Consider the following 27,048-nt stretch of genomic DNA (forward strand, 5'->3'; position numbering starts at 1 on the left):
GCGCAGCGGCGGAAATGGCTGGGGCGGAGCGAGCGCCGCGGCGAAGGCGAGGGCGGGGTGTCTCTCGCTCACTGGTCCCGCAGGCTCCTCCCACCCCGGGTCACGCCGTGATAGGGGCGGAAGCGGTGGTGGCGGGGGCGGCCCGGAGCGGGGGCGGCCGGGCGCGGGGGCTGCTGCGGCCGGCGGCGCGGAGAGCGCCGTGCCGTGCGCGCGGCTCCGGAGGGGCGTGAGGAGCCCGGCGCGGCGCGCCGTGCCTCGCGGGCGCTTGGAGGTGGGGACTCGCGGCTCCCGGGGAGCGGCGTGGGGGCCGAGTTCGGGTGACAGCGCTGCACAAAGCGGCTGGCGTGGGGGTGCGCTGCGCCCCTCGCCCAGGCTGGGGAGGCGGGCGGGGGTCCCGGGCCCCCCGGTGGGACGCGGGTGCGGCTGCGGGGAGGGGGGGGTGCTCCGGGGCTGGAGGTCGGGGTGACGGGGTTCCCCGGGCTGTCGAGGTGGGTCGGGACTCCAGACCCCCTTACACGCTTCCTTTCTTTTCAGCGGCGCCTTCACCCCGAGACTCCGTGCACCTCGTCCGCGCAGAGGTGAGCCCCGGGCGGGGGGTGGCTTCGGCTCCCCCACGGGGAAGCTTTGGGGTTGCGGCTGCAGCTGGCACCTGGATTCTTGGGACTCCCTCCGGGCCCTACACCTGGGGTGGGGAACCCCGCGTTCGGAGAGTCCCCGCCCGCCCGCTGGCGGCTCGGGGAGCCGGCCCGGGGCTGGCTCACAGGTGTAGGCGGGGGGGGGGGGGGGGGGTTAGCATTGCGGGGTTGCTGCGGTAACTCCCCTGGGATTGGACACCGGGGAGGGGGCGGCCGGGTTAGCCTGGCTGTTCGTCTGTCCACTGCCCCGCAGCTGCCGGGTGAGAGAGGAAAGGAAGAGGCAGGCCCAGCTGTAGAAAGTTGGGGGGTCAGCAATCTGGAACCCAGCCAGAGGCCCAGCCCCTCCCCCCTCTTTTTTTTTTCTTTTTAAACTGGGTGAGCTTCCCAGGACTCCATAGACCACTCTAGTTGAGGGTGGGCATGGGGTTGGGGCTCCCACTTTTGTGTATGTACATGTAACTTATGGCTTTTGCCATTAAAAAAAAAAAAATCCATTATAGTAAAAGACCAGAGGGAGGTGGCGTTTCTTCAGGAAACTGAGAAATTACCATCACTAATTAATTGTTGTCTAGAAAAGACGAACAGGGAAATGGGAATTCAGTATTTAATTAATTGAACTGGATATTGAATCTTGCTTCATTTAATGATGAAGTGTACTGGATCCATATTTCTGAAAATTTGACTAGGAATATTAAGGTGGGTAATCTTTATTTTAAATGGCCCTTTTGGGGGAGCCACATTTCTGTAGAAGTTTCTAGCAGTTTGTCCTGTTTTCAGAAGTTTTGAGGGCTCTACTAAATTTTTAGTCTACCCTAGAGTCCATCTGATTCCTATTTCAGTAATTCTGCAAGTGCCTTAATTTTTTTTAAATGAATGTGATTAGAAACACCTGGGAATTAAGTAGCAATATCGATAGTAACATACTCATCTGTGTAGTTTTAAAAGCAACACCTATTTTCTTTCATCACTAAAAAAAAAACAAAAACCAAAGCTCTGGATTTAAGATTAGGAAGAAATGTGCTTCTAAAACGTTGAACATGAAACAAATAGATTTCATTTGGTTTGCTGTCTTTATAGTTTGAAGAACCTGATTAGAAAACTTCATGTATTATTTGAATTAATGATATTTTAGTATTTCTAAGATACTTAAAAGCACTATAACAAGTCATTACAACTTAAAATACCATCTTTTCCTTAGTTTTAATACTCAAGGGCCTAGCAATAGTGGAAATAAATGTTAAGTTCCAAAAAGGAATAGAAGCAGGTAACTGTCAATTGCATAATTCAAGGTGAAAATGAGGTACCTTACAACAGTCATTCAGATTTAATGATAGCTTTTATAGTTCATGTTTTCATTTTCTCTTTAACCGTTTCCTGAATTATATTTGTTTTAAGTATGTATTTTCCAATGTACGACGTATTCCATGAAATTTCTAGAAAGCATGCCTGCTTTGGGGAGTGCAAGCATTCCTAGGGACAGGTTAAAACGTTGTAGGAACGTGGGCTTATTTATTTGTTAAAGTTCTAAACTTCACATTGACTTCAGGTGTTTTTATTATGATGCTTACATATCCTATGTGTAAATACGTATCCTAAGCATTTGTAAATATGTATTTATACATTCTATTTGCAGCTCATTTTATGAATGAGATATATACTATCATTTAGATGAAGAGATTTATATACATATATCCTCATCTATGTCAAACTTTGTTTTTATGTGAATGAATGTTAGGTTGGACAGCCTTTTGGAAATAGGGATCCAGGAAACCTTTATTGAATGCAAGATGGCTATATAAGTAGATGGTACTTGTGTGTGTGCACGTGTGCGTGCATGTGCGCGTGTGCACATGTGCACACATGAACTCATAGCCTAAGTACTGTCCCTGAGTTTTTTTTGCAAGCTCCACTTCTGGCATTTTTTGTGATTAATTTGAGATAAGAGTCTCAGACTTTGTGTGGGCTGGCTTCAAACCTCAGTCCTTGGGTCTCAGCCTCCTTAGTAGCCAGGAGGTAGATTTATTGCATTAGCAATTCAGTCAGTGCTGTAGAACTAAATGACGGTGCATTTCAGTGTTGGGGATCGAACACAGGATCTTGTGCATGCTGAGACTGTGCTTCTAATCTTCCATCAGAGCCACTCTGGGTGGTGATACTTTAAATAACTACTAATACATTTTGGAATCTATGGCTTATGTGTTTGCACCTACCACTATATTAGTTTTCCTTTGGCTTATCTCTTCACTTTCTCAAAACTATCTCTAATATTGATGTCACAGTTTCTCAAAGTTAAAAGTAGTGGCAAAGCATTTCCACCTGCCATTAATCATTCTTGAGGGAATAGTTTTGTGGACAGTAGTAAAATTCACACAGGTAGAGCCACAAGGTCCTCCCAGCTTTTCAACAAGATGCGGATTGTTTATGTTGAATTTGTATTTTAGGGTGCCACATTTCTGCTTCTTAGTTGCTAGTCACTAGCTGTGTTGATTTCTCATCTTTCATTTTGTGTGTGTGGTGAAAGGCTGGATCAGGAAAGATGATGTAATTATAAATCCATCTATTGATTACTTATGCTAAGTATTTTTTCTTCCTTACAGAAAAAATTTGAATAGCTCACAATCCCATGGTTATTTTGCACAATTTATCTTCAGATTTTTAGTTCTAAATGTTTGTGTAACTGATGTTAGACTAGTTTGAGAACTTGTTAGATTTTTCTAGTAGAAAACAATATAGTGCTTCTATTAAACAAGATTCCTGTGTTGAACAGTGACTATAGACAGTGTGCCTGCTATTGTCTTGCTAAAAGAGATGGAGTTTTTAAAGTACACTAAGACACAAAAAAATCAGGAACTAAGAAAACACAGCAGGATGAAAGGCTCATAACAAAAACGAGGTATTTTCATCCAAGTTTACAAACAGTGGTATAATTTTTTGATGAATTATGTGTATGGTTTCTTGTCCTTTTTGCTGGTTATTTTGGAGAGATGGGAGTGTTTCTGCCAAAGCTGGCTTCGAATTGATAGCCTCCAGATCTCGTCATCTGGAGTAGCTAGAATTACAGGTGTGAACCACTAGAGCCCGGCTTGTTTCTCATTTTTAAAATGTGTATAGTGGTAGTGGATAATAATTATTGAATATTTATGGCAATACTCGTACTTTAAAGAGGTTGTCTTATTTAATTTCATTGACACTGCTGTGGTATACCCTTAAACCAAGTCTATAGAAGGGGGAACATGGAAGTTTAGGGAGGATAATTAACTTACAAGTGGTGGCTTTATAACTCAGTCTAACTGCAGAACACACAGTCACACTTACTAAACTGTGTAATGACTCTTGAAAACAGTATTTATGACTTACCTTTATTATTTTTTTTCTTTTGCAGATTTTCAAATACAATGGCAGCCCCGCGGGGCAGGTCAAAAAAAAGAACAGCCACTTTGGATCTTTCTCAGGATAGCCTGCCTCTGAGGAGCTCTGGTAGACAGGTATTACTCACTTTTTCCTTCATTCAGTGGAGCTTGGTTGAACACATGGGAGTCCTGTGAATGGGACTGGAGAGTTGGAGATGGGAAGACAGCTTCAGTCCTCAAGTTGTTTGCCAAGTCATGGAGAAATGCTCCACACAGCAGTAATGCTTTGGGATAACATGACCCTGGTGCAGATAGTAGGGTGTTTGGCAGACAGAACTGTGAGGGTGAAAGCATAGAACGTGAATTTGCATAGGATGATGGGAGAATCGGGTGCTTGCTTCCAGAGGGAATGCTGTGGCAAGATCATGCTTTCCTGGAGGCCATTCACCGAAAGTTGGACTTCTACTTATAGTGGTGAATGATGTTAAAGGGTTACTTGTAGGACTTTTTTTTTTGGTGCTGGTCCTGGAGCTTGAACTCAGGACCTGGGCACTGTCCCCAAGTTTTTTAGCTTGAAGTTAGTGTGTACCTACTTGAGCCATAGCTCCCCTTCTGCCTTTTTGCTGGTTAATTGGGAGTCTCATGGATTTTCCTGCTCAGGCTGGCTTTAAACTTTGGTCTTCAGCTCTCAGCCTCCTGAGTAAATTGAATGTTGTAACTTGGTTTTTCTAGTTTTTTTCATCTCTGATACTGACAAGATTGAACAGTCCTAAGGAAAAAAAAAATTGGGGGTGTTAGTAGGGCTTGGATTTGGGACTTTAAGGTTACTGGGTTGACGCTGTATCACTTGAACCACACCTTCAATCCTAAGTTAATTTTGTGATTGGGTCTTTTTTTTTTTTTGCCTGTCCTGGGGCTTGAACTCAGGGCCTGGGTACTGTCCTTGAGCTTCTTTTGCTCAATGTTAGCACTCTACCACTTGAGCCACAGTGCCATTTCTGGCTTTTTCTGTTTATGTGGTACTAAGGAATCAAACCTCGGACTTCATGCATGCTAGGAAAGCACTCTACCACTAAGCCCTATTCCCAGCCATGATTGGGTCTTATTTTTTGCCCAGACTGGCTTAGCCTATTATCTTCCTATGTATGCTTCATGTTGTAGCTGGGATAAAATATGTGCACCATCATTCCAAGCATTTTCTCCTGAAATAGGGTCTCAAACTTTTTGCCAGAGCTTGCATGGAACTCTTATCTTCCTTATTTCAGCCTCCCAATAAGTGGAATATTAGGCATTTGCCACTTTCCCCAGCTATTGGTTGAGAAGGGGTTCTTGTCAGCTGCTTTTGCCTAGGCTGAATAGCTGTTCAAGTAGCTGTAATTACAGATGTGAGCCTGGGTGCTTGGCAAGGGGAAAAAATACTATTTTGAAAATGACTTTTTTGTTTTGACCTAACTGCTAACATTTTCTCAGGAAAGGTCCCATGTGATTTATTAGTTCTTAGATAAGTATCATTAAAGTGCTATCTCTAGATCTCTAGCAAGGTAGTAACTTATTTGCACAGTGCAATTGTGGGAAAGTTGTTAAACTGGTCAGCCCCTGTCTGCTGTCAAGATATTGTTTACCCTCACATTTAGAACTTCTTACATGTGATTTCTGTGGTATACCTTTTGCTGCTATCACCCCTGGTCAGTCATAGGCAGTCTTTTTGTGTGGGTACTGAGGCTTAAACTCATGGCCTGGGCACTGTTCCTGAGGCTTTTTTTTTTTTTTTTGCTTAAGGCAGGTACTGTACCACTTGAGCCATACCTTCACTTCTGACTTTTTGGTGGTTAGTTGGAAATAAGAGTTTCATGGACATTTTCTGCCCAGGCTAGCTTTGAACTGCAGATCTTCAGATCTCAGTCTCCTGAGTGGTTAGGAATATAGTACCTGGCTTAATCCTAGGAAATCTTAACCAGAGCTAATTCACAGGCAAAGAAGAAAGCGACAGAGCCAGTAGATGAGGATGAAGATGGCATGTCAGAGAAGAAGTACAGAAAATGTGAAAAGGCAGGCTGCACAGCAACGTGTCCTGTGTGCTTTGCAAGTGCTTCTGAAAGGTTTGTTACAGCGCCTGGCCCTCTTGCCCATGACGGCGTGCTTTGTGGGAATACCATCCTTGAAGATAAACCCTAAAGATAGATAAAGATACTGTAAGCCATCTAATAATAGAGACATTGCTCAGACATTTGCGGCACACCACAGCCAACTTCCTACCTAGCCTCATGGGAGGGACTACACTGAAGTCAGTTGTAATTCAGCAGCATCTTTGCAGTGGATCTTGGCTGTTCCTGTCCTGGGGGTGAAGGATGAGAGGGCTCGGGGTGGCAGCAAGGAGAGAGGACTGGAACTCCTAGTGGGGACTGGCATGTGTTGCTCGTCCCTGCTTTCCTTCTCCATCAAGTCACTTGTCTTTTCTTCCCATGTCCATACACAGGTCTCACAGCAGTCTTACCATTTTTGCTGGTGGCACAAAGAGGACCTTTAATTAACTTCCAGAGGGGAAAGATTCTTCAACTAAGGCTTAAGATCGACTAAAACTTACCTAAGCCTTACCCAGTGCTCTGAGCCACACCTCCCAAGCCCCATTTGTTTTTAACAGAGTTGGTGGTGGCTGTGCTCAAAGTAGTGTGATTGCTCATTCTTTTATTACCTTTTCGATAAATTTTGGTGCCAGATCACCTGCTGGACGTTCGGGTGGCAGCCAGTTCTGTTCAGTGCTCAGTTCTGGGCCAGAGGTTATCAGTAGACTCTCAATGCATGCACGCATGCACGCACACATGGACTTAGAGCAAGCCCAGTACATCATGTTTCATCTCCAAAAACACCACTAATGCTCCTGGGAGACCTAGTCAGGTTCCTGTGCCCCAGGCAGCCAGCCAGGTTAGCTCCCCGGTGAGCTCCCTGGGTATTACTGATAGAGCATCTCTAAATCCCTAATGTTTTAAATTTGGAAACTTTTTGAGATTGACTGTGATGCTACTAGTGGAGAATTCCACCCCTGACTTCATGTGATTGGGCCTTCATCAGAACCAGGATTTGTATAAAATTAACCTCCAGGCTCTGTGTGTAAGGTGGTTATAATCTTATGTTTAGATTTGAGTCCCTTCTCCAAGATCTCATTCAGTATATTCAGGTATTCCAAAGTCTGAAAATATTCTGAGATCTAAATCCCTTCTGGTTCCAGTCATTTCAGACAAAGGATCATCAACCAGAATTCCATGTTAGTCATCCATTTCAGTTTCCCCTGTTAGCTCATGGCCCAAGAGTAAGCCAGTAGAGATCTTATGAAATGGGCTTAGGATATGCTGATAGATGTTTTTGTGTTTTTAACTGAGAAGATGTATTTATTCATTAACACAAAGCTACACGTTTATTATTTTCAGATGTGCCAAAAATGGCTATACGTCACGATGGTATCACCTTTCCTGTGGGGAACATTTCTGTAATGAATGCTTCGACCATTACTACAGAAGGTTTGTTCACTAATACAGGGTTCTTTGTGTGGTGCATGGGCTGGGCATGGGGCAGTTAAAGCTTTTTTGCTAGGCTTACTGGATTATTGGACTGTTTTCAGCCTTGACTTTGACCAGGAATTTGGTGGTGTAGTTGGTGTGTGCATTTGAGCATATGCACTCAGTATGCAAAAATTACCCACCACAAGTCTTTGTTTTTAGTGTACCACTAGTTTATGTCCTGGAGGTATGCTACATCTAGAGAAAGTTCTGGAAAATCTCTAAGCTGCTTGCCTATTCTGTCACAAACCTGTCAGAGGGTGTGTTACAGAATTAACAGGAAAGCTGCCAGTAGAGGTACTTGACAGACTTCTTATTTTCGTAAAATGATTTTTCTCTTTCCCTACCCCCAATAATCCTAGTAAAGAAATTTTACTGAAATTTCAGAGAATCAGATTTTGATTTTCTATTTATTTTTAATTAGACTATATATTTTTAAACTTCCTTTAGCTTTTTAGGTTTAATTTTTCCTTCTCTAGTTTCCTAAGTTGGAAGGTTAAAGTTACTTGTTTGTGATATTTTTTCTTAATAAATAATTTAAAGTTACAAATTTTGCTCCCAAGTACTGATTTAGCTATATTCCACAAATATTTATTTGCTGGTTCTGGGGTGCCTTGAACTCAGGGCCTGGGCAATGTCCCTGAGCTTTTTACTCAAGGCTAGTATTCTTCCACTTTGAGCCACAACTCTGCTTATGACTTTTTCTGTTTATGTGGTACTGAGGAATCAAACCCAGGATTTTCATGCTTGCTAGGCAAGCACTATACCACTAAACCATATTCCCAGCCCCTATTTATTTTTTTATTGTTGCCAGTCCAAAATTTAAACCTGGAGCCTTACAGTTATGACTGGCACTCTACCATGTAAGCTACACCACTAAACCTGCTATTTTTGCTGGTTATTTTGGAGATGGAGTCTCTCCAACTTTTCTTTCTGATCTGGCCTCAAACTTAGTTTCCAGATCTTAGTCTTTTGAGTAGCTAGGGTTAACAAGTGCAAACCACCCTTGTTTTATTTTGTTTCTGTATATTTTTTTCTTTTCTTTCTTGATACAGTACCATTACATAGTCCAAGTAGATCTCAAACTCAAAATTCCACCTCAGCCTTTGGAATTCAAGGATTATAAACATGTACTACTATGCCTAACTTCAAAATATTTTAATTCCTCCTGAGTCTTTCTCTTTGATTTCAAGGTTATCTAGAAACAAATTATTTTCTTACTCATATAACTAGATTAAAATGTTATTTTCTTTGTCTTTTCTTTTTTTTTTTTTTGTCGGTTGTGGGGCTTGAACTCTGGGCCTGGGTGCTGTCCCTCAGCTCTTTAGCTCAAGGCAAGTGCTCTACCATTTGAGCCACAGCTCCACTTCTGGTTCTCTGAGTGGTTTATTGGAGATAAGAATCTCATGGACATTACTGCCCAGGCTGGCTTTGAACCTCGGTCCTCAGAACTCAGCCTCCTGAGTAGCTAGGATTACAGGTGTGAGCTACCGGTGCCCAGCTAAGATGTTATTTTCTATGTGCTGTTGTTGTGGTTTTTTTTTTTTTTTTTGTGGTTTTTTTTTTTTTTTTGTGGATACTGAGTTCAAATTGAGTATCTTTTTAACTTTTGGTCTGAGACTGGGAATTGAACTTGGTATCTTGACCTTTTCACTCATTGGCTGGTACTCTACCACTTGAGTGCTGCCTCCAACTCCTTAAATAAGGGTCTTTAATAACTATTTCATTTACTGATATAAAATTTTAATGGCGACCCTAGGATTTACTTTCTGTCTTTGAAAGTATTAGCTAAGTCTTCTTTCAAATAATGTTCTGCCCTTTTTACTAGCTTTTCATACTGAAACAATGCACGCCCCTTTCTGACGGTCTTCAGTATATGAGCCATAATCATTTCCTTCCCACGAACCAAGAGTAGTAATGTTCCTCACATAAGATTTATTAACCTGTGTCATACTTTGGAAACGATTCATTTACAGCCTGATATATAAGCATTTTGACTGTTTGCAGCCATAAAGATGGATATGACAAATATACTACATGGAAAAAAATGTGGACCAGTAATGGCAAGATGGAACCTAGTCCCAAAGCATTCATGGCTGACCAGCAGCTCCCCTACTGGGTAAGAGGAGTGGTGTTCTATTTGGTCTATTGGTAGAGTATTGGTAGAATGGAAGTATTGTTTTAGGAGCTTTTTCTTAAATTCATTGTCTTGTGGTTATTAAAGTAAAAGTTTAGTTTTTGTAGAAAGATGAGTTTGGCATAGTATAAGAGAAATACTAAAGATTCAGCATAAGCCAGGCACTAGTGCCTCAAAACCTGTAATCCCAGCTGCTCGGAATCTGGGATCTGAGGATTGCAGTTCAGAGCCAGATCAGATTTAAAAGTCTATGAGAGGGCTGGGAAGATGGCTCAGTGGTAGAGTGCTTGCCTTGCATGCATGAGGCCCTGGGTTCAATTCCTCAGCACCACATAAGCAGAAAAAGCTGGAAGTGGCGCTGTGGCTCAAGTGGTAGAGCACTAGCCTTGAGCTGAAGAGCACACGGACAGCGCCCAAGCCCGGAGTTCAAGCCCCGCAACCAACAACAACAACAAAAAAAGTCCATGAGAACTTTAACAAGCAAAAAGCTGGAAGTGGGGGCTGGGAAGTTGGCTCAGTGGTAGAGCGCTTGCCTTGCATGCCTGAGGCCCTGGGTTCGATTCCTCAGCACCACATAAGCAGAAAAAAAAAAGCTGGAAGTGGCACTGTGGCTCAAGTGGTAGAGTGCTAGCCTTGAGCTTAAGAGCTGAGGGACAGCACCCAGGCCAAGAGTTCAGGTCCCACAACTGGACCCCAAAAAAAAAAGTTGAAAGTGAAGATGTAGCTCAGATGGTAGAGTACCAGCCTTGAGGGAAAAAGCCATGTGAGTTTAAGCCCCAGTACTGGTATAAATAAAAGACTCAGCCTAAGCTGATGCTAGCCATAGTAGTCTTTTTTTTTTCTGTTCATATTTTTATTAAAATAATTTTGTGCATTGTATACAAATCTTTTATTTAAAAACCATACTTTAGGGCTGGGAAGGTGGCTGAGTGGTAGAGTGAGGCCCTGGGTGTTCAATTCCTCACCACCACATAAACAGAAAAAACCAGAAGTGGTGCTGTGGCTCAAGTGGTAAAGCGCTAGCCTTGAGCTGAAGAGCTCATGGACAGAGCCCAGGCCCAGAGTTCAAGCCCCACGACTGACAAAAAAAAAATAAAAATCATACTTTATAATTTTACAACTTTCAACTGTCCTTTCCATTTTCTTAGCTATTCTCTGAAAAGGTATTTTAGCAATGACGTTTATTATGTAAGTATTCCTCCTGAACAAATGAATTGCTGATTTTTTTTTTTAAATGTGATCTTTGTGCACACTTAAAAAAATTGAAGTAAAATTCACATAACACCGTTTTGGTAGTTTCCTTTTCTGTGCTGCTAGAGATTAACTTGGGGCCTTGAGTGTGATAAACACTAAGCTGTGCTCTAGTGCTCATAATTAATCATTTTAAACTGTTCAATTCAGTGGCATTTAGTGTGTTCAGTGTAAGCAGCCACCATCTCTAATTCTGAAGTATTTTTATCAGCTACAAAGGAAGTCTGGTGCCCATTAAGTGGTCAGCCTCTAGTCCTCCTGCCTTCCATTGCCTGAAACTACTAATCTGCTTTCTGTCTTTATGGATTTATTGTTTTGGAGGTTTCATATAAATAGGCAGTATATGACCCTTTCATGTTAAAAAAAAGTCACTTTACGCTGGTGGCTCACGCCTGTAATCCTAGCTACTCAGGAGGCTGAGATCTGAGGATCGCGGTTCAAAGCCAGCCCGGGCAGGAGAGACTGTGAGACTCCTATCTCCAATAAACCACCAGAAAACCGGAAGTGGCGCTGTAGCTCAAGTGGTAGAGCGCTCGCCTTGAGCTGAATTGCTGAGGGACAGCGCCCAGGCCCAGAGTTCAAGCCCCATGACCGACCAAAAAAAAAAAAAAAAGTCACTTTACCATATGTTTGGGGATTCATACACATTATAGCATTCATCAGAATTTCATCCTGCTTTATATGAGTAATATGACATTGGAAAGGAGGATATATACCTCATTTTGTTTATCCATTCCCTTTTTTGAGAGCCAATACGGGGGCTTGCACTATGGTGCTTTCCTCGGTTAGTACTCTTCCACTTGAACCATGCCACCAGCCCAGCTTTTTTCTGGTTAGTTGGAGATGGAGTTTCTCAGACTGCTCTGGCTGATTTCAAACTTGGGATACCTTTGGATATCTTCCTTCTGAGTAGCTAAGATTTCACATGTGAGCCCTTGCCTGGCTATATTCCAGTTTGAGATGTAAACCCACAGCCAGGCTATATCCCTTCACCTTTGATGGATACTTGGATTGTTTTAGCCTTTTGTCTATTGTGAATAACCTTGCTGTGAACATTCATGCACAGTTCCTTGTTTCAATACCTGTTTGCAGTTCTTTAGATATGTATCAGGGAATGGAACTGCTGGGTCTTGTGGCAATTCTGTGTTTAGCTTTTAGAGCAACCTCCAAACTTTTTAATAGCTGCTGTCTCATTTTTCACCTGCCTTTATGTGTGAAGTCTTGTTTCTCCTTGTCACCAACTCCATAAAGTGGTATCTCCATGTGGTTTGATTTGCATTTCCCTAGTGACTATTTAATGCATCTTTCTTTGTGCTGTTGACTGTCTGCATATTTTTGAAGAAAAGTCTATTGCAATCCTCTCCATATTTTTAAGTAAAGTTGTCTTTTTTTTTGTACTTCTTTATTGTAAAAATGCTATATAGAAGGGTTACAGTTACATGAGCAAGGTAATGAGTACATTTCCTATCGAGCATTGTTGCCTCCTCCTTTGTTTTTCCCCTACCATCCCTTCCCTCCCACATCCATAACTACTCCCCTTCCCCCCCCTTTTTTTGGTTGGTCGTGGGGCTTGAACTCTGGGCCTGAGTGCTGTCCCTGAGCTCTTCATCCCAAAGCTAGTGCTCTACCACTTGAGCCACAGTGCCACTCCTGGCGTTTTCTGCTTATGTGGTGCTGAGGAATCGAACCCAAGGCCTCATGCATGCAAGGCAAGTGTTCTACCACTGAGCCACCACCTTCCCAGCCCCCAGTAAAGTTGTCTTACTGTTACTGAGTTGTAAGAATTCTTTATGTTGGGCTGGGAAGGTGGCTCAGTGGTAGAGCGGGCTGGGAAGGTGGCTCAGTGGTAGAGCGCTTGCCTTGCATGCCTGAGGCCCTGGGTTCGATTCCTCAGCACCACATAAGCAAAAAGAAAAAAGCCGGAAGTGGCGCTGTGGCTCAAGTGGTAGAGTGCTAGCCTTGAGCTGAAGAGCTGAGGGACAGCACCTAAGCCCAGAGTTCAGGGCCCATGACTGGACCCAAAAAAAAATAAATAAAATAATTCTTTATGTCTTGGATATTAAATTCCCTCTAGATTGATGATTTCAATTTTTTCTATAGGTTTTCTTTTTACTTTGTCTTTTTGATGTATGAAGGTTTTTAATCTTGATAAAACTTGGTTTTTTTTCCCCCTTGCTTGTGCTTTTGGAATCATAGCTAAGAATTCACTCCTAATCCCAAGGTCATAAAGATTGCTCACTGTTGTAAGAATTTTGTTATTCTAGCTCTTAGTTACTTGATACATTTTGAGTTAATCTTTATATATGTGTGAAATTGGTTGAGTCACTTCTGTGGATGGAAAGCCACACACTTTTATTTTATTTTTTATTTTTTATTTTTTGTCAGTCGTGGGGCTTGAACTCTGGGCCTGGGCGCTGTCCCTCAGCTCAGCACTCTACCACTTGAGCTACAGCGCCACTTCCAGTTTTCTGGTGGTTTATTGGAGATAGGAGTCTCATGATCTCTCCTGCCCGGGCTGGCTTTGAACCGGGATTCTCAGATCTCAGCCTCCTGAGTAGCTAGGATTACAGGCGTGAGCCACCAGCGCCCGGCTTTTTTTTTTTTTTTCCCCACACACTTTTAAACATAAACATTCTTAAAATTTTGGATTAGTTTAACATTTACAGAAGGCTACCAAGATAGCATAGAGCGTTTTCTGATTTCTTTCTCTCAATTCCCCCTCGTGGAATTAACCTGAGAAAGTGAATACCAGTAGAGTACCTGTGTCTCTGTTAGACTTCATTCAGATTTTGAGTTTTGTCCCCAATGTCCTTATAATAATTCCAGGATTTATTAGGAAATGGAAAGACTTGGAAAAAAATTATATTAAGTAAAGTAAGCCAGGACCAAAGAAACATAGGTCCCATGGTTTCCTTTATTTGCCATAACTAGTATATGTCTGAGACAAGCAGAAAAGGTCAGATAAGTTGATGTTAGGTGAAATGAATCCCAAGATAAGTATTCATATGTTTTTTTCTTTCATGCAATTGTTTCTAACACTTATAAGATGATTTCTTTGTTGCTTCGTATGTCCCTCCCCCACGGTATAACCCCTGCTCTCACTGTATTTGATGTTGGTATAATTTGTGGAGGGGAAGGGAAAAAACAAATGGTTTAAATAGGGATTCAGGTGGACCCATTGCAACAATGACATGTACAAGTTGTTATGTCGAAAAACGAACTTTACAACTTTGGCGGGGGGGGGAGGGGGGGGGGGGAAGGGATGGGAAGGGGAAACAAAGGAGGAGGCAACAATGCGTGATAAGAAATGTAAGCATTATCTTGCCCATGTAATTGTAACCCCTCTGTATGGTATTTTCACAATTAAAAAAAAAAATTCCAGGATCCAGTCAGTTACTATGCCTTATTTGCATTTAGTGTGTATATACTCTTTGGCTGATAACTACATTGTAACCCTGATCATTATTTTTTATTTAAGCTGGAAAAATGTTCCTATAGCAGTTCTCAGAACCTATTAAATTGGAAATTAGCTGTGTGCTGGTGGCTCATACCTATAATCCTTGGTACTCACAGGAGGCTGAGATCTGAGGATCAAGGTTCTGAAGCCAGCCCAGGCAGCAAAGTCCGTGAGACTATTATCTACAGTTAGCCACAAAAAGGAAGTGGAGCTGTGATTCAAGTGGTAGAGTGCTGCTTTGAGCAAAAAAGCCCAGGGACAGTGCCCAAACCCTGAGTTCAAGCCTCAGTACTAGCACCAAAGGGGGGAAAAATACCCTGAATGGGGTAAAGTGATAATAATGGAGGGTTGGTGATATAAGAGGAAGAAAAATACTAAGATTATTATTAATAATAATTATTAATACTAAGATTATTATTGGTCAAGGTGGCTGGGGATGTAAATCTGTGGCATAGCATTTGCCTAGCATGTGTGGGTCTATGATCTCCAGTTAATAATTAATAATTTTTAAAGTTTTTAAAAGTTAATAATTTTTTTACAAGTTGGTCAGGTCACCTATAGAAGAGAATAGAAATGGTACTCACAATTAGCTGACTTACTGATACTGACTTGTTCCCATTTAGGTTCAGTGTACAAAACCTGAGTGTAGGAAGTGGAGGCAGCTCACTAAGGAGATCCAGCTCACTCCACAAATGGCAAAGACTTACCGATGTGGTTTGAAACCAAATACTACTGCCAAGGTATGATTTCTGTTGGTTTTCTTTTGTGATTAAGTAGTAGGTTGTCAGTAAATAGAGCATAATTTTCACTGTGTGTATTAAGGTTGTATCATCGTGTCAGGGTTGTATTGTGTCAGGGTCTGTGTGTAACGGAATCCCAACCACAATGAAGAGTGGGATTTACTCTTGTGTAGTTGTAAGCAGTTTGGAAATAGTCTGTCCAGGATCGCATTAGTTGCCCTAAGGAAATCTTTTTGTCAGCCCAGCCATTTTTAGTTTGTCTTTCATCTTCAAGTTCATAGATGATTGCTACACAACTAGCTACTCTGTCCAAATTCTGAGTAGAAGAGAGGGAACAGGCAAAGGGTAAGAAGTATTAACAACTAAATCTGTCTTTCTGTTATCAAGGAAGTGAGCTTTTCTGGAAGTTCTAACAGTAGATTTCTGTTTCTATCTGATTGGCTAGAAGCTACTCTGATAGAGATGAAGACAGAGGAAGGAAATATTTTATCTTTGAGCCCCAAACAACATGTTTGACAGGAATTAGCCATAGTCAATATATACTTTTTTTGAATTTGGTAGTAGCAGTGTTTGCAAATGTGTAATTGCATTAGTGTATAACAAGCATTATGTATACAAATGTCACTCATACCTTGAGTACATTAAAGAATATTAGGAGCCAGGTGCTGGTGGCTCAGACCTGTAATCCAAGCTACTCATGAGGGTGAGATTTGAGGATCATGGTTTGAAGCCAGCCAGGGCAGGAAAATCTGTGAGACTTCTTTCCAGAAAACTACTTAGAAAAAGGGGAAGAAGTGATGCTGTGGCTCAAGTAGTAGAACACTATCCTTGAACACAAAGAGGCTCAGGGACAGAGCCTAGATCCTCAGGATTGGGGGCGGGGGAGGGGGGCGTGGGATATTAGGGATCAAATTTTAGATGCTGCTGGGTCACATTGGCTCATGCCTATAATCCCAACTACTCAGGAGGCTGAGCTCTGAGAATTGAGGTTCAGAACCAGCCCAGGCAGACAAATCTACAAAAGTTCATCTCCAATTAACGAGACAAAATCTGGAACTGGAGATGTGACTCAAGTGGTAAATTGCCAGTTGCGAGTAAGCAAGCTAAGCACAAAAAAGAATACCTAGACACAAAATAATTTTCTTTTTAAATTGAAGAATACTTTGTGTTAAGCTTTACTTCTAAATATATAATTCAATGTTTTGTAGTATATTCACAAAATTGATTATTAGAAAAATATTAGTTCAAATATCCCATTTTAAAAGAACAAATGGGAAGTTTTTTATAGCAATTTTTTTTTTTTTACTGTGATTAAGTGATTACATAAAGTTCACAAATTTCACAGTGTTGTGGGATAGTGATACTTAAAGTCACAGACACATTCTAACCTTCATGGGGCAAATTGTCTTTATCATGGTCTATAAAGTTTATGAATTCTATGAGCTTTGACAATACAGTTATTTCTTCCACATTGGGTGATACGTACATTTCTTTCCTTTTGCTTAATTTCAGCTGTTCCCTCTTTCCCACTCATTCCTTCCCTCCCATCACTGCCACTGAGTTGCTTAGTTCATTTTGATCAACGACCCGTGAAGCTGATGGATCCTGCTGTTGTATGTTTTCCCCTGTTTACCTCTGTTTGTGTCCTCTTAGTTTCCCTCAGATGTGCACATGTATACCATATATGTGGTCAGCAGCATGAGGTCATTTAGTAATGATTAGACCAGTTTCTTGAGTCTTGTTTACTTTGTCGTATCTCCTTACATTTTGGATTTAACATCCACTTATCAGGGAGACCATGTGTCTCTTTACTCTTGGCATAAATCACACAACATGGTTTTTTTTTTTCCCTAGTTCTATCCATTTCCCTGCGAATGCCATTATTTTATCCTTTCTAATGGCTGCATAATATTCTATTATTGATAGGTACCAACAATTTTTTGATCCATTTTTCTGTATTTGGGCATCTGGGTTGTTTCCATGTCCTGGCTATTGTAAACAGCACTGCAATGAGCATGGAGGTGCATATGTCCTTGTACCCTGGTTCCTGTTGTTCAGGATAGATGCCTAGGTATGGCTGGGTCATAAGGAAGGTCTATATTTAGCTTTCTGAGGACCCTCCAGACTGCTTTCCAAAGTGGTTGTATTAGTATATATTCCCACCAGCAGTGTAATAGGGTTCCTCTTTCTCCGCATCCCCTCCAGCACTTGTTGTTGGCTGAATTTAGGATGCAGGCCATTCTGACTGGGGTAAGGTGGCATTTCCTTTACAACCAGGGATGGTGAACATTTCCTCATGTGTTTCTTTGCCTTTTTTTTTTTGTTTTGTTTTTTTTTTGGTCCGGTCGTGAGGCCTGAACTCTGGGCCTGGGCGCTCTCCCTGAGCTCTTCCACTTGAGCCACAGCGCCACTTCCGGCTTTTTTCTTTTTGCTTATGTGGTGCTGAGGAATCGAACCCAGGGCCTCAGGCATGCAAGGCAAGCGCTTTACCACTGAGCCACCTTCCCAGCCCTTCTTTGCCATTTTTTGTTTTTTTTTTTTGGGTCGGTCCCGTCGTGGGGCCTGAGCGCTGTTCCTCAGCTCTTCAGCTCAAAGCTAGCGCTATACCACTTGAGCCACAGCGCCACTTCTGGCTTTTTTCTTTTTCTTATGTGGTGCTGAGGAATCGAACCCAGGGCCTCAGGCATGCAAGGCAAGCACTCTGCCACTGAGCCAACTTCCCAGCCTCTTCTTTGCCATTTTTATCTCTTCTTTTGAGAAGTCTCTCTTTAGTTCCCTTGCCCATTTAGTAATGGGTTTATTAGGTTTGGGAGGGATTTGTTTCTTGAGTTCTCTGTATCTACTGGATATTAGCCCTTTGTCTGATATATTGCTGGTAAATATTTTTTCCCCAATTAGTTGATTGTCTTTCTAGTTTGGTTGCTGTCTTTAGCTGTGCAGAAACTTTTTATTTTAAGGTAGTCCCATTTGTCAAGTCTCTTTCCAATTTGTTGTGACCTGGAACTCTATTCAGGAAGCTCCTGCCTATGCCTGTAAGTTCAAGTGTCTCTCCTACTCTGTCCTGCAGTAGTTTCAGGTTTGATGTTAAGGTGTTCAATCCATTTTGAGTTTGTTAGTGCATGGTGTTAGGCTGGGGTCCACTTTTAGTTCTTTGCATGTGGCTGCCCAGTTCAGCACCAGTAGTTGAAGAGGCTGTGCTTCTCCCACTGTATGTCTTTGGCTCCTTTGTCAAATATCAACTGACTGTAAGCGTGTGGTTTTATTTTTGGATCTTCTATTCTATTGGTCTTCAGGTCTGTTATTGTGCCAGTACCAAGTTGTCTTTGTCATTATGGCTCTATAGTAGAGTTTGAAGTCCAGCATTGAGATCCCGCCCATGTTGTCCTTTTTGCCTGGAATTGTTTTGGCTATCTTAGGTCTTTTGTTTTTCCATATGAATTTTTGGACTGTTTTCTGTATTTCAGTAATGAACGCCATTGGGATTTTAATAGGAATTGCATTGAATTTGTATATCAATTTTGGCAGTATGGCCATTATTAAGTCTGCCTATCAAAGAACATGGAAGGTCTTTCCATTTCCTGGTGTCCTCTATAATTTCTTTACATTTTTATAGTTTTCATTAAATAGTTGTTTTACATCTTTGGTTACGTTAATTCCTAAATATTTTTTTGAGGTTATTGTGAATGGAGTTGTTACCTTGATTTTCCTTTCTGCTTGTACATTGTTGCTGTACAGAAAGGCAACTGGTTTTTGTGGGTTAATTTTGTATCCTGCTACTTTGCCGAAGTTATAAATTCTAAGAGTTTGGGGGTGGAGTTTTTGGGATCATGGAGGTATAGTATCATGTCATCTGCAAAAAGGGATAGTTGAACTTCTTCCTTCCTTGTGTGCAGATCCCTTTAATGTCTTTTTCTTGCCTTATTGCTCTGGCTAAGGATTCCAGAACTATATTGAAGAGGAGTGGAGAAAGTGGGCATCCTTGCCTTGTTCCTGATTTTAGGAGAACTGGTTGTAGTTTTTCCCCATTAAATATAATATTGGCTATTGGTCTGTCGTATATGGCTTTTATTGTCTTAAGGAATGTTCTTTCTATTTCTGTTTTCTCCAGAGCTTTTAACATGAATGAATGTTGTGTTTTACCAAAAGCCTTTTCCATGTAAATGGAGATAGTCATGTGGTTCTTGACCTTGGATCTGTTGATGTGATGGATTACATTTATTGATTTACATATGTTAAACCATCCCTCCATCTCTGGATGAAACCTACTTGGTCGTAATGTATGGAGTTTTTTTTTTTTTTTTTTTGTTTTTTTTAAATGTGTTTCTGGATTCTGGTGTCTAGAATTTTGTTAAGGACCTTTGCATCTGTGTTCATCAAAGATATTGGTCTGTAGTTTGTTGTTTTTTTTTTTTTTTTTGTGATAGCTCCCTCTGTTTCTATTTCTCTGAAGAGTCTGAGGAGTATGGATATTAGTTCCTCTTTAAAAGTCTTACAAAATTCCATAGTGAATCCATCTGGTCCTGGGCTTTTCCTTGTTAGAAGACTTCTGATTGCCGGGCGCTGGTGGCTCACGCCTGTAATCCTAGCTACTCAGGAGGCTGAGATCTGAGGATCGTGGTTCAAAGCTAGCCCGGGCAGGAGAGACCGTGAGACTCCTATTTCCAATAAACCATCAGAAAACCGGAAGTGGCGCTGTAGCTCAAGTGGCAGAGCGCTCGCCTTGAGCTGAAGAGCTGAGGGACAGCGCCCAGGTCCAGAGTTCAAGCCCCACGACTGACCAAAAAAAAAAAAAATAAGACTTCTGATTGCTTTCTCTATCTCATTGTAAGATACTGGCTTATTTAATTGATTTAATTGATTTTAATTATTTAATTGATTTTAATTGATCTTCTTGGTTCATTTTGGGCAATTTATATTTTTCTAAAAATTCTATTTCTGCTAGGTTTTCTTTTTTTTTTGCTAGGTTTTCTTTCTTTAGTGAGTAGAGATTCTGGAAAGAATTCTTTATAATTGTTTGGATGTCTTGGGTATTTGTTGTAATTTTTCCCGTGGTATACCTGATCTTATTGATTTGGGTTTCTTCTCTTTTTTTAGTTAATCTTACCAAAAACCCATAAATTTTATTTTATTTTTTCAAAAATCAACTTTTTGTTTCATTAATTTTATTTATAGTTTTCTTAGTCTCTGTCTTGTTATTTTCAGATCTTAATTTGGTTATCTGGCTTCATCTAGTAACTTTAGGTTCAATTTTTTCATGCTTTTTTTAGCAGCTTAAGTTGCAACATGAGATTATTTACTTGGTCTGTCTCTCTTTTTTTTTTTTTTTTGGTTGGTCGTGGGGCTTGAACTCTGGGCTTGGGTGCTGTCCCTGTGCTTGTCAGCTCAAGGCGAGTGCTGTACCGGTTGAGCCACAGTGCCACTTCCGGTTTTCTTGTGGTTTATTAGAGATAAGAATCTCATGGACTTTTCCTGCGGGGCTGGCTTTGAACCACGATCCTCAGATCTCAGCTTCATGAGTAGCTAGGATTACAGGCCTGAGCCACCGGCACCCGGCTCTATTTTCTTGATGTGTACACTGAGAGCAATAAATTTGTCCTTCAGGGCTGCTTTTGCCTTGTCCCACAGGTTTCTTTCTGATGTGTCCTCATTTTCATTGAATTGTAGGAACTTTTTAATTTCTTCTTTAATTTCTTCTGTTACCCAGGTGTTGCTCAGAAGTGTGCTATTCAATTTCCATGTATTTGAGTAATTCCTATGGTATGCTGTGTTATTGAGAACTAGTTTGATCCCACTGTGGTTGGATAGGATACAGGGGATTATGTCATTCCCCCTTGTATTTGCTTAAATTTCTTGTATGAACTATGATATGGTCTATTTTGGAGAAAGTTCCATGAGCTGTGGAGAAGAACATGTACTGTGTTGTTTTAGAATGGAAAACTGGGTAAATGTCAGTGAGTTCCGCTTGAAATAGGGCATCACTTAATTCGGTGGCTTCTTTTGCCAATCCTCTGGTTGGTAGACCTGTCTTTTAGTGAGAGTGGGGTATTAAAGTCTCCTAGTATTATAGTATTTGGATCTATTTTATCCTGTAAGTTTGAGAGTATTTGGGTGCACCAATGTTTGGGGAGTATAAGTTAATGGTACTATCCTATTCTTGGATTGTTCCCTGTTTTAATATGTAGTGTCCTTCTTTGTCTTTTTGTATTGATTTTAATTGTCAGGTATCAGGATGGCAACTCCTGCTTTCTTGCTGGGAGCATTTGCATGGTAGATCTTTCTCCATCCTTTCACTCAGAGTTTGTTTTTGTGTTTGGCTGTGAGGTGGGTCTCTTGAAGCCAGAAGATGGATGGGTCATGTTTTCTGATCAAATCTGCAGTTCTTTTTCTTTTGATTGATGAGTCCGTTAATATTTATGGTTATTACACAGAGATGGATTGTGTTTCCTGTCAATTTCCTGCTTTCCTAAGTTTTCTTCTTTCCTTTCCTCCTGTGCTAAGTTGGACTTCTAGTGATATCTGTCTGATATGGATCCCTGTTCTTCATTGCTTTCTTCAGGTTGTGTTCCTCCTCTTATAGTCTTTGTAATGCTAGCTTATTGTTTATGAATTCATTTAGTTTTTCTTTACTATTAAAAATTTTAGGAAGTGGCATTGTAGCGCAAGCACTCGCCTTGAGCTGAAGGGCTGAGGGACAGCACCCAGGCCCAGAGTTCAAGCCCCATGGCCGACCAAAAAAAATAATAAATAAAAAATGTTAGTTTTTTCATCAAATGTGAATGCTAGCTTTGCTAGCCCCGTCTGGGCTGGCAGTTATTGATTCTCAGGGCTCAGATCGTACTTTCCCAGGCCTTTGCATTCAGTGTCTGTGTGGAGAGGTCTGCAGTGATTCTGATTTTTTTCCCATTATAGTATAGCTCCTTCTTTGTTTTTGCTGCATACAAGATTGTTTATTATTCAGATCTATCACTATAATGTGCCTAGAAGTGTTTCTCCTGGGCTCCTGCTTGTTAGGTGTTCTATATGCTTCTGTTATGTAGGTAAGATGTTCTCTTTTAATGGGGCTTGGAAGGTGGCTCAGTGGTAGAGTGCTTGTCTTGCATGCATAAGGCCCTGGGTTCGATTCCTCAGCACCACATAAGCAGAAAAAGCCAGAAGTGGTGCTGTGGCTCAAATGGTAGAGTGCTAGCCTTGAGCTGAAATGCTGATTGATGGACAGCACCCAGGCCCACAGTTCAGGTCCCACGACAGAAAAAAAAAAATTCTCTTTTAAGATGGGAGACATTTTCGTTAATAATCTTACTGAATAGGTGTTGCATTCCCTTGCTTTGATATTCCTCACCTTTGTCCACTGCAATTATATGAAGATTAAATTTCTTGGCACTGTCTGCTTGCTCTTGGATTTCCCTTTGGCATAATTTAAGTGATTTTTTTTCCATATCTGTGGCTTATTTTTTTCCAGTTGCTGCATTTTGTCTTCCGTATTTGATATTCTAATTTCCATTTCATTCACTCTGTTAACTATGGCTTGCATTGTGGTTTGCATGGAGGACATTGAGCCATTTATGGCTTTGATGTTGGTTCTCAGAGTATTAATCTCCTTTCTTAGCGAGGTATGTACTACATCTATTTTTGCATGCATCCCCTGTTTGAAATCCTGAATCTCTTAATATTTCTGTGTTCTTTAAATTTCTGATCTATTTCTCCCTTTAATTCTCGAGTCATTGCCTCCAGCATATCTTGGATGTAGAATCGTTTTCCATTCCTGCTTTGCTCCCACTGGGGCTCTCCCCTGGTGGCTGCTGGCTTTTGGTGTAGCTTGCTATCCTGGGTGTTGATAAACCTTGTAATTTTTCTCTGTGATTTTTGCATGGGGATTTAGGGATTATTGGAGACTAATCTGAAACTGTTTTGGTCAATAGGTGACTGTCTTTGTTTGGTTCTGGGTTGGTTCCTGGATCAACTGATGAAGCTTGCTCGTGGCCCTGGGTTGGCTGAGAGAGTCTGTACTTGGTCTTGGTTCCTGAAGCTAGTTGGGAACTTTCCAGCGGTGCTGTGGCAGATTGCTGTTTCTGTGCAATGTAGATCACTGGTTGCCGCTGTGCTCTGTGTTTGGTTGAGGTGCTTGTGGGCTGGACTGAGTGGTGGCCACTCTGGGTCTGTTTCTCCCCGTCTCTGCCTCTGTTGATGCTATCCAGATCGGTGCTGTGGGTGTGTTTCGCACCTGCCGAGGGGTGGGAGAGGGGTCTTTGCGCAGGTTCTGAGCTCTGAGGTTTCTGTCTCTGTTTGCACTCTTCGGGGCAGCATCATCACCTTGGTAGTCTTCTACATTGGCATTTTGTGGACAGACGCTAGTAGTTCTGGGGCTCCCCCCTCGGCCGTGAGGCCAAGTGGTTTTGGTGGGATGGGGCAACACTGCTCTGGTGAGGGGTGGAGGAAGAGTCTTTGTGTAGGTTCCGGCCTCCGAGGTTTCTCTGTTTGCAATCAGTGGGTCTGGCACCGACACCTTGGGTGTCTTCTGCGCTGGCATTCTGCAGATGACCCACTGTGGCTCTGGGGTCTCAGGCAGCCTATGGTTTGGTGTGTTGCTGTGCAGCCAGCAAGGGTTGGGGGAAGGGTCTTTGGGCTTTTCCCTCCCTCCGTCCCTCCCTCCCTTCTTTCCTCCTGTTTTTCTCTGGGTATTCATCTTTTTTGCTGTTGTCAGTCTCTTGGGGAAATTAAGCTTTGGAACTTGAACTCTGTATTTGGTTGGAGAGAGTTGTGTTTCCCTACTGTCCCATCGCCATCTTGGCCCCCCTCCCTCCAAGTGGAAAGTTTTATAAGATAATTGGTCACATTTTTAAAACCTAGGGTTTAAAATATTAATGTTATTGGGCTGGGGATATAATTCAGGAGAATACCTGTCTAGCATTTGTTAGGTCCTGGGATTAAACCTCAACCCTGAAAAAAATTGGGAGATTTCTGTGAAGTGAAATATGAGGAAAAGATGTGAACATTTAGGAATTGATATTTAAAGTTTACTATGAAAAATAAAATGAGTATTGTGTTAGTATATAATAGGATAGTTGTGGGTTTGTGTATGCATACACTGAAACTAGGGCTATAACTCTGCGCCTCATTCTCTTTGCTCGGCTTTTCCCAGTCACAGCTAGAGCTTTACCACCTGGGGTACACCTAGTTCCAGCTTGTTGCTGGTTAATGGGAGATACTCTCTTGGATAATTCTGCCCAGGATGGCTTTGAACCTCTATCCTAAGATACCAACTTCTTGAGTACCTAGGATTACAACTGTGAGTCACTAGTGGCTTGGCCTGTTTTCATTTCTTGTTAGTAAATGGAGGAGTAGAGTTATTTAATCTTAGGATTCATGTTTATAATTCATGCCTATTGGCTTTCTATGATTGGTGTACTATACTACATTTTGTGGTTTGCTTTTTTTTTTAAGTGCCAGTTCTGGGGCTGAATTCAGGGCTTTGAGCTCTTGGCTTGCTTTCCCACAGCTGGTACTCTACCACTTGAGTCATGCTTCCTACTGAGCATTTTGCCAATTAATTGGAAATAGAAACTCTAGGACTTTTCTGTTAGGGCTGGCTTTGAATTTCAGTCTTCCAGGTCTCAGTTTCCTGAGCAACTAGGATTACAGGTGTGAGTCACTAGGATTGAACAAGAGACCACTTTGTTGTTTTATGTTGTGGTGGTTTTATAGTAGGTATGGTATTTGTGTTTCCCTGATAACTAGTGAAGGTTTAACATTTCTTCATATATTATTGGTCATTCATAGTTTGGAAAATACCTACTGAAGAAATTTTAAATCAAGTCTGAATGCTTTATAGAAATTCTGTAATCTGGATCTGAATATATAATTTTGATTATTTTCCCTAGTCTGTATTTAGTTTTTAATTTTCTTGATACATTTTTTGATGAAAAAATAATTTTTAATTTGGAAGCCCTGTTTATCCATGGTTTTATATTACAACTTTTTTTTTGGGGGGGGGGGTCAAGTCGTGGGGCCTGAACTCTGGACCTAGGTGCTGTCCCTCAGCTCTTCAGCTCAAGGCTAGCACTCTACCACTTGAGCCACAGCGCCACTTCCAGCTTTTTTCTTTTTGCTTATGTGGTGCTGAGGAATCGAACCCAGGACTTCATGCATGCAAGGCAAGCGCTCTACCACTGAGCCACCTTCCCAGCTCCTATATTACAACTTTTTAAAGAAACTTTGGATTACCTTTTATCTTGCCAAGACATCTTGTGCTGTCTGTGAGTTGTTTTATACCTTTAACCTGTACATTTAAGTCACTAATCTGTTGTGGTATTGGACCTTTTATGTTAGATATAGTATGTAATTCCTTTTTGAAAAAAATACAGCTGTGCAGTATTTATTGAAAAGATTGTTCTTTGAATTATGTTTACACTATTGTAAAAACATTAATTGACCATTTATGTACATGTGTTTGAATTATATTTCATTGATCTCTTTATACTTATCCAATACTGGGTTGTATTGATTTCTCTATATTAAGTCTTAATCAGGTTGTGTAAATTCCTCCCAACTTTTTCAAGGTTATTTTAACTGTTCTGGGTCTTTCATGCTTTCATATACATTTTACCACTTTATCAGAATCTACTTAAAAGTCCTGAGATTTTGATTGAAATATATGAATGTATGTCATTTGGAGAATTACCATATTAAACATTTTTCAGTCTTCTAACCTGGTTGTCAGCAAATGATGGCTCATGGTCCAGATTTGTCCCTGTGTCTATCTTTTTTAATAAAGTTTTATGGGGACATATCCCTGTGTCCCAATGTCCCATGTCATTATACATGGTAGCATACATGGCTGCTTTCAGTACAATGCAGAGTAATTGTGGTGGAGAGTATATTGTTTATAGATGTTAAACTATTTACTGTTTAGTCTTCAACATAAAACATTTCTCATACTTAAATTCTACCTAGTAGGTTTCACTAAGGGTGTGCCTTCTGTCTTTTGTTAAATTTGTTTCCTTCTGCTATTGCAAGTAGAATTTGATTTAACTTCACTTTCAACTTGTTTGTTACACTCTACCAAAGGACTGGATTACACTGATTTCAGATTGTTGAAACAACTCTGCATTCTCACTCTCACTTTTTTCTAGCAGACTGTCCTTTTGGGTATGTTGCTAGGATTTATTTTTAAGAGTTCTTTTTTTTTGGGGGGGGGGGTCCGGTCGTGGGGCCTGAACTCTGGGTCTGGGCGCTGTCCCTCAGCTCTTCAGCTCAAGGCTAGCGCTCTACCACTTGAGCCACAGCGCCACTTCCGGCTTTTTTCTTTTTGCTCATGTGGTGCTGAGGAATCGAACCCAGGGCCTCAGGCATGCAAGGCAGGTGCTCTACCACTGAACCACCTTCCCACTAATTTTAATTCTTATAGCATTTGTGTTCATGATATAATATCTGTCTCTGTTTTCTTGTAATATACTTGTTATAGTCTGCTATCAGTTATGCTGGCTCCAAAAAAAAAATGGACAAAATATATCCTGATTTCTGTCTTGTCAAAGAGCTTGCTGCATAAAATTGGTATAGCTGGTTTGAGATAATAAGCATATGCATTACCTCATATGTTTGTGTGTGTGCTTGAGAATACATGATTTTGATTCTTGAGCTCACCTTTCAGGATGAAAGACCTCTGAGAGCTAGAAGAGAAACGGGAAAGGGCTAAGCGGGGCTGACGGTATGGGTGGCCAAAGGGCCTGAGTGAGGGAGACACTGGGACTTTGTGGCAGGGGAGCATGTCCAGCCGGTGGAAACACTGAACTTACTAGCAGCCAGGCACTAGATTACTTCTCAAGTTAAAAGGAGGTTCAGTAGCATTTCATTATAACTAAAGGAGACTTCAAGCAGCAGTCAAAAATTACAGAAAACCATGTCTGTCCTTAGAGTCATTTTTACAC

General features: G+C 41.4%; 1 protein-coding gene across 1 annotated transcript in view; it reads left to right on the forward strand.

The window, feature by feature from the left end:
* The first annotated feature begins 233 nt into the window (after positions 1-233).
* The window catches only part of Kdm1b (lysine demethylase 1B), a 58,358-nt gene continuing 31,543 nt past the window's right edge, over positions 234-27,048 (forward strand). Inside the window, exons 1-7 of the mRNA XM_042678590.1 lie at positions 234-271; positions 535-578; positions 4,018-4,120; positions 5,957-6,084; positions 7,411-7,500; positions 9,547-9,658; positions 15,008-15,124. Of these exons, the coding sequence (XP_042534524.1) occupies positions 4,031-4,120; positions 5,957-6,084; positions 7,411-7,500; positions 9,547-9,658; positions 15,008-15,124 (537 nt within the window). The 5' untranslated portion in view covers positions 234-271; positions 535-578; positions 4,018-4,030. The remainder of the gene's footprint in view (positions 272-534; positions 579-4,017; positions 4,121-5,956; positions 6,085-7,410; positions 7,501-9,546; positions 9,659-15,007; positions 15,125-27,048) is intronic.

This window comes from Dipodomys spectabilis, unplaced genomic scaffold, assembly GCF_019054845.1.
Source record: "Dipodomys spectabilis isolate Male_0828 unplaced genomic scaffold, ASM1905484v1 ptg000045l, whole genome shotgun sequence".
Lineage (NCBI taxonomy): Eukaryota > Metazoa > Chordata > Mammalia > Rodentia > Heteromyidae > Dipodomys > Dipodomys spectabilis.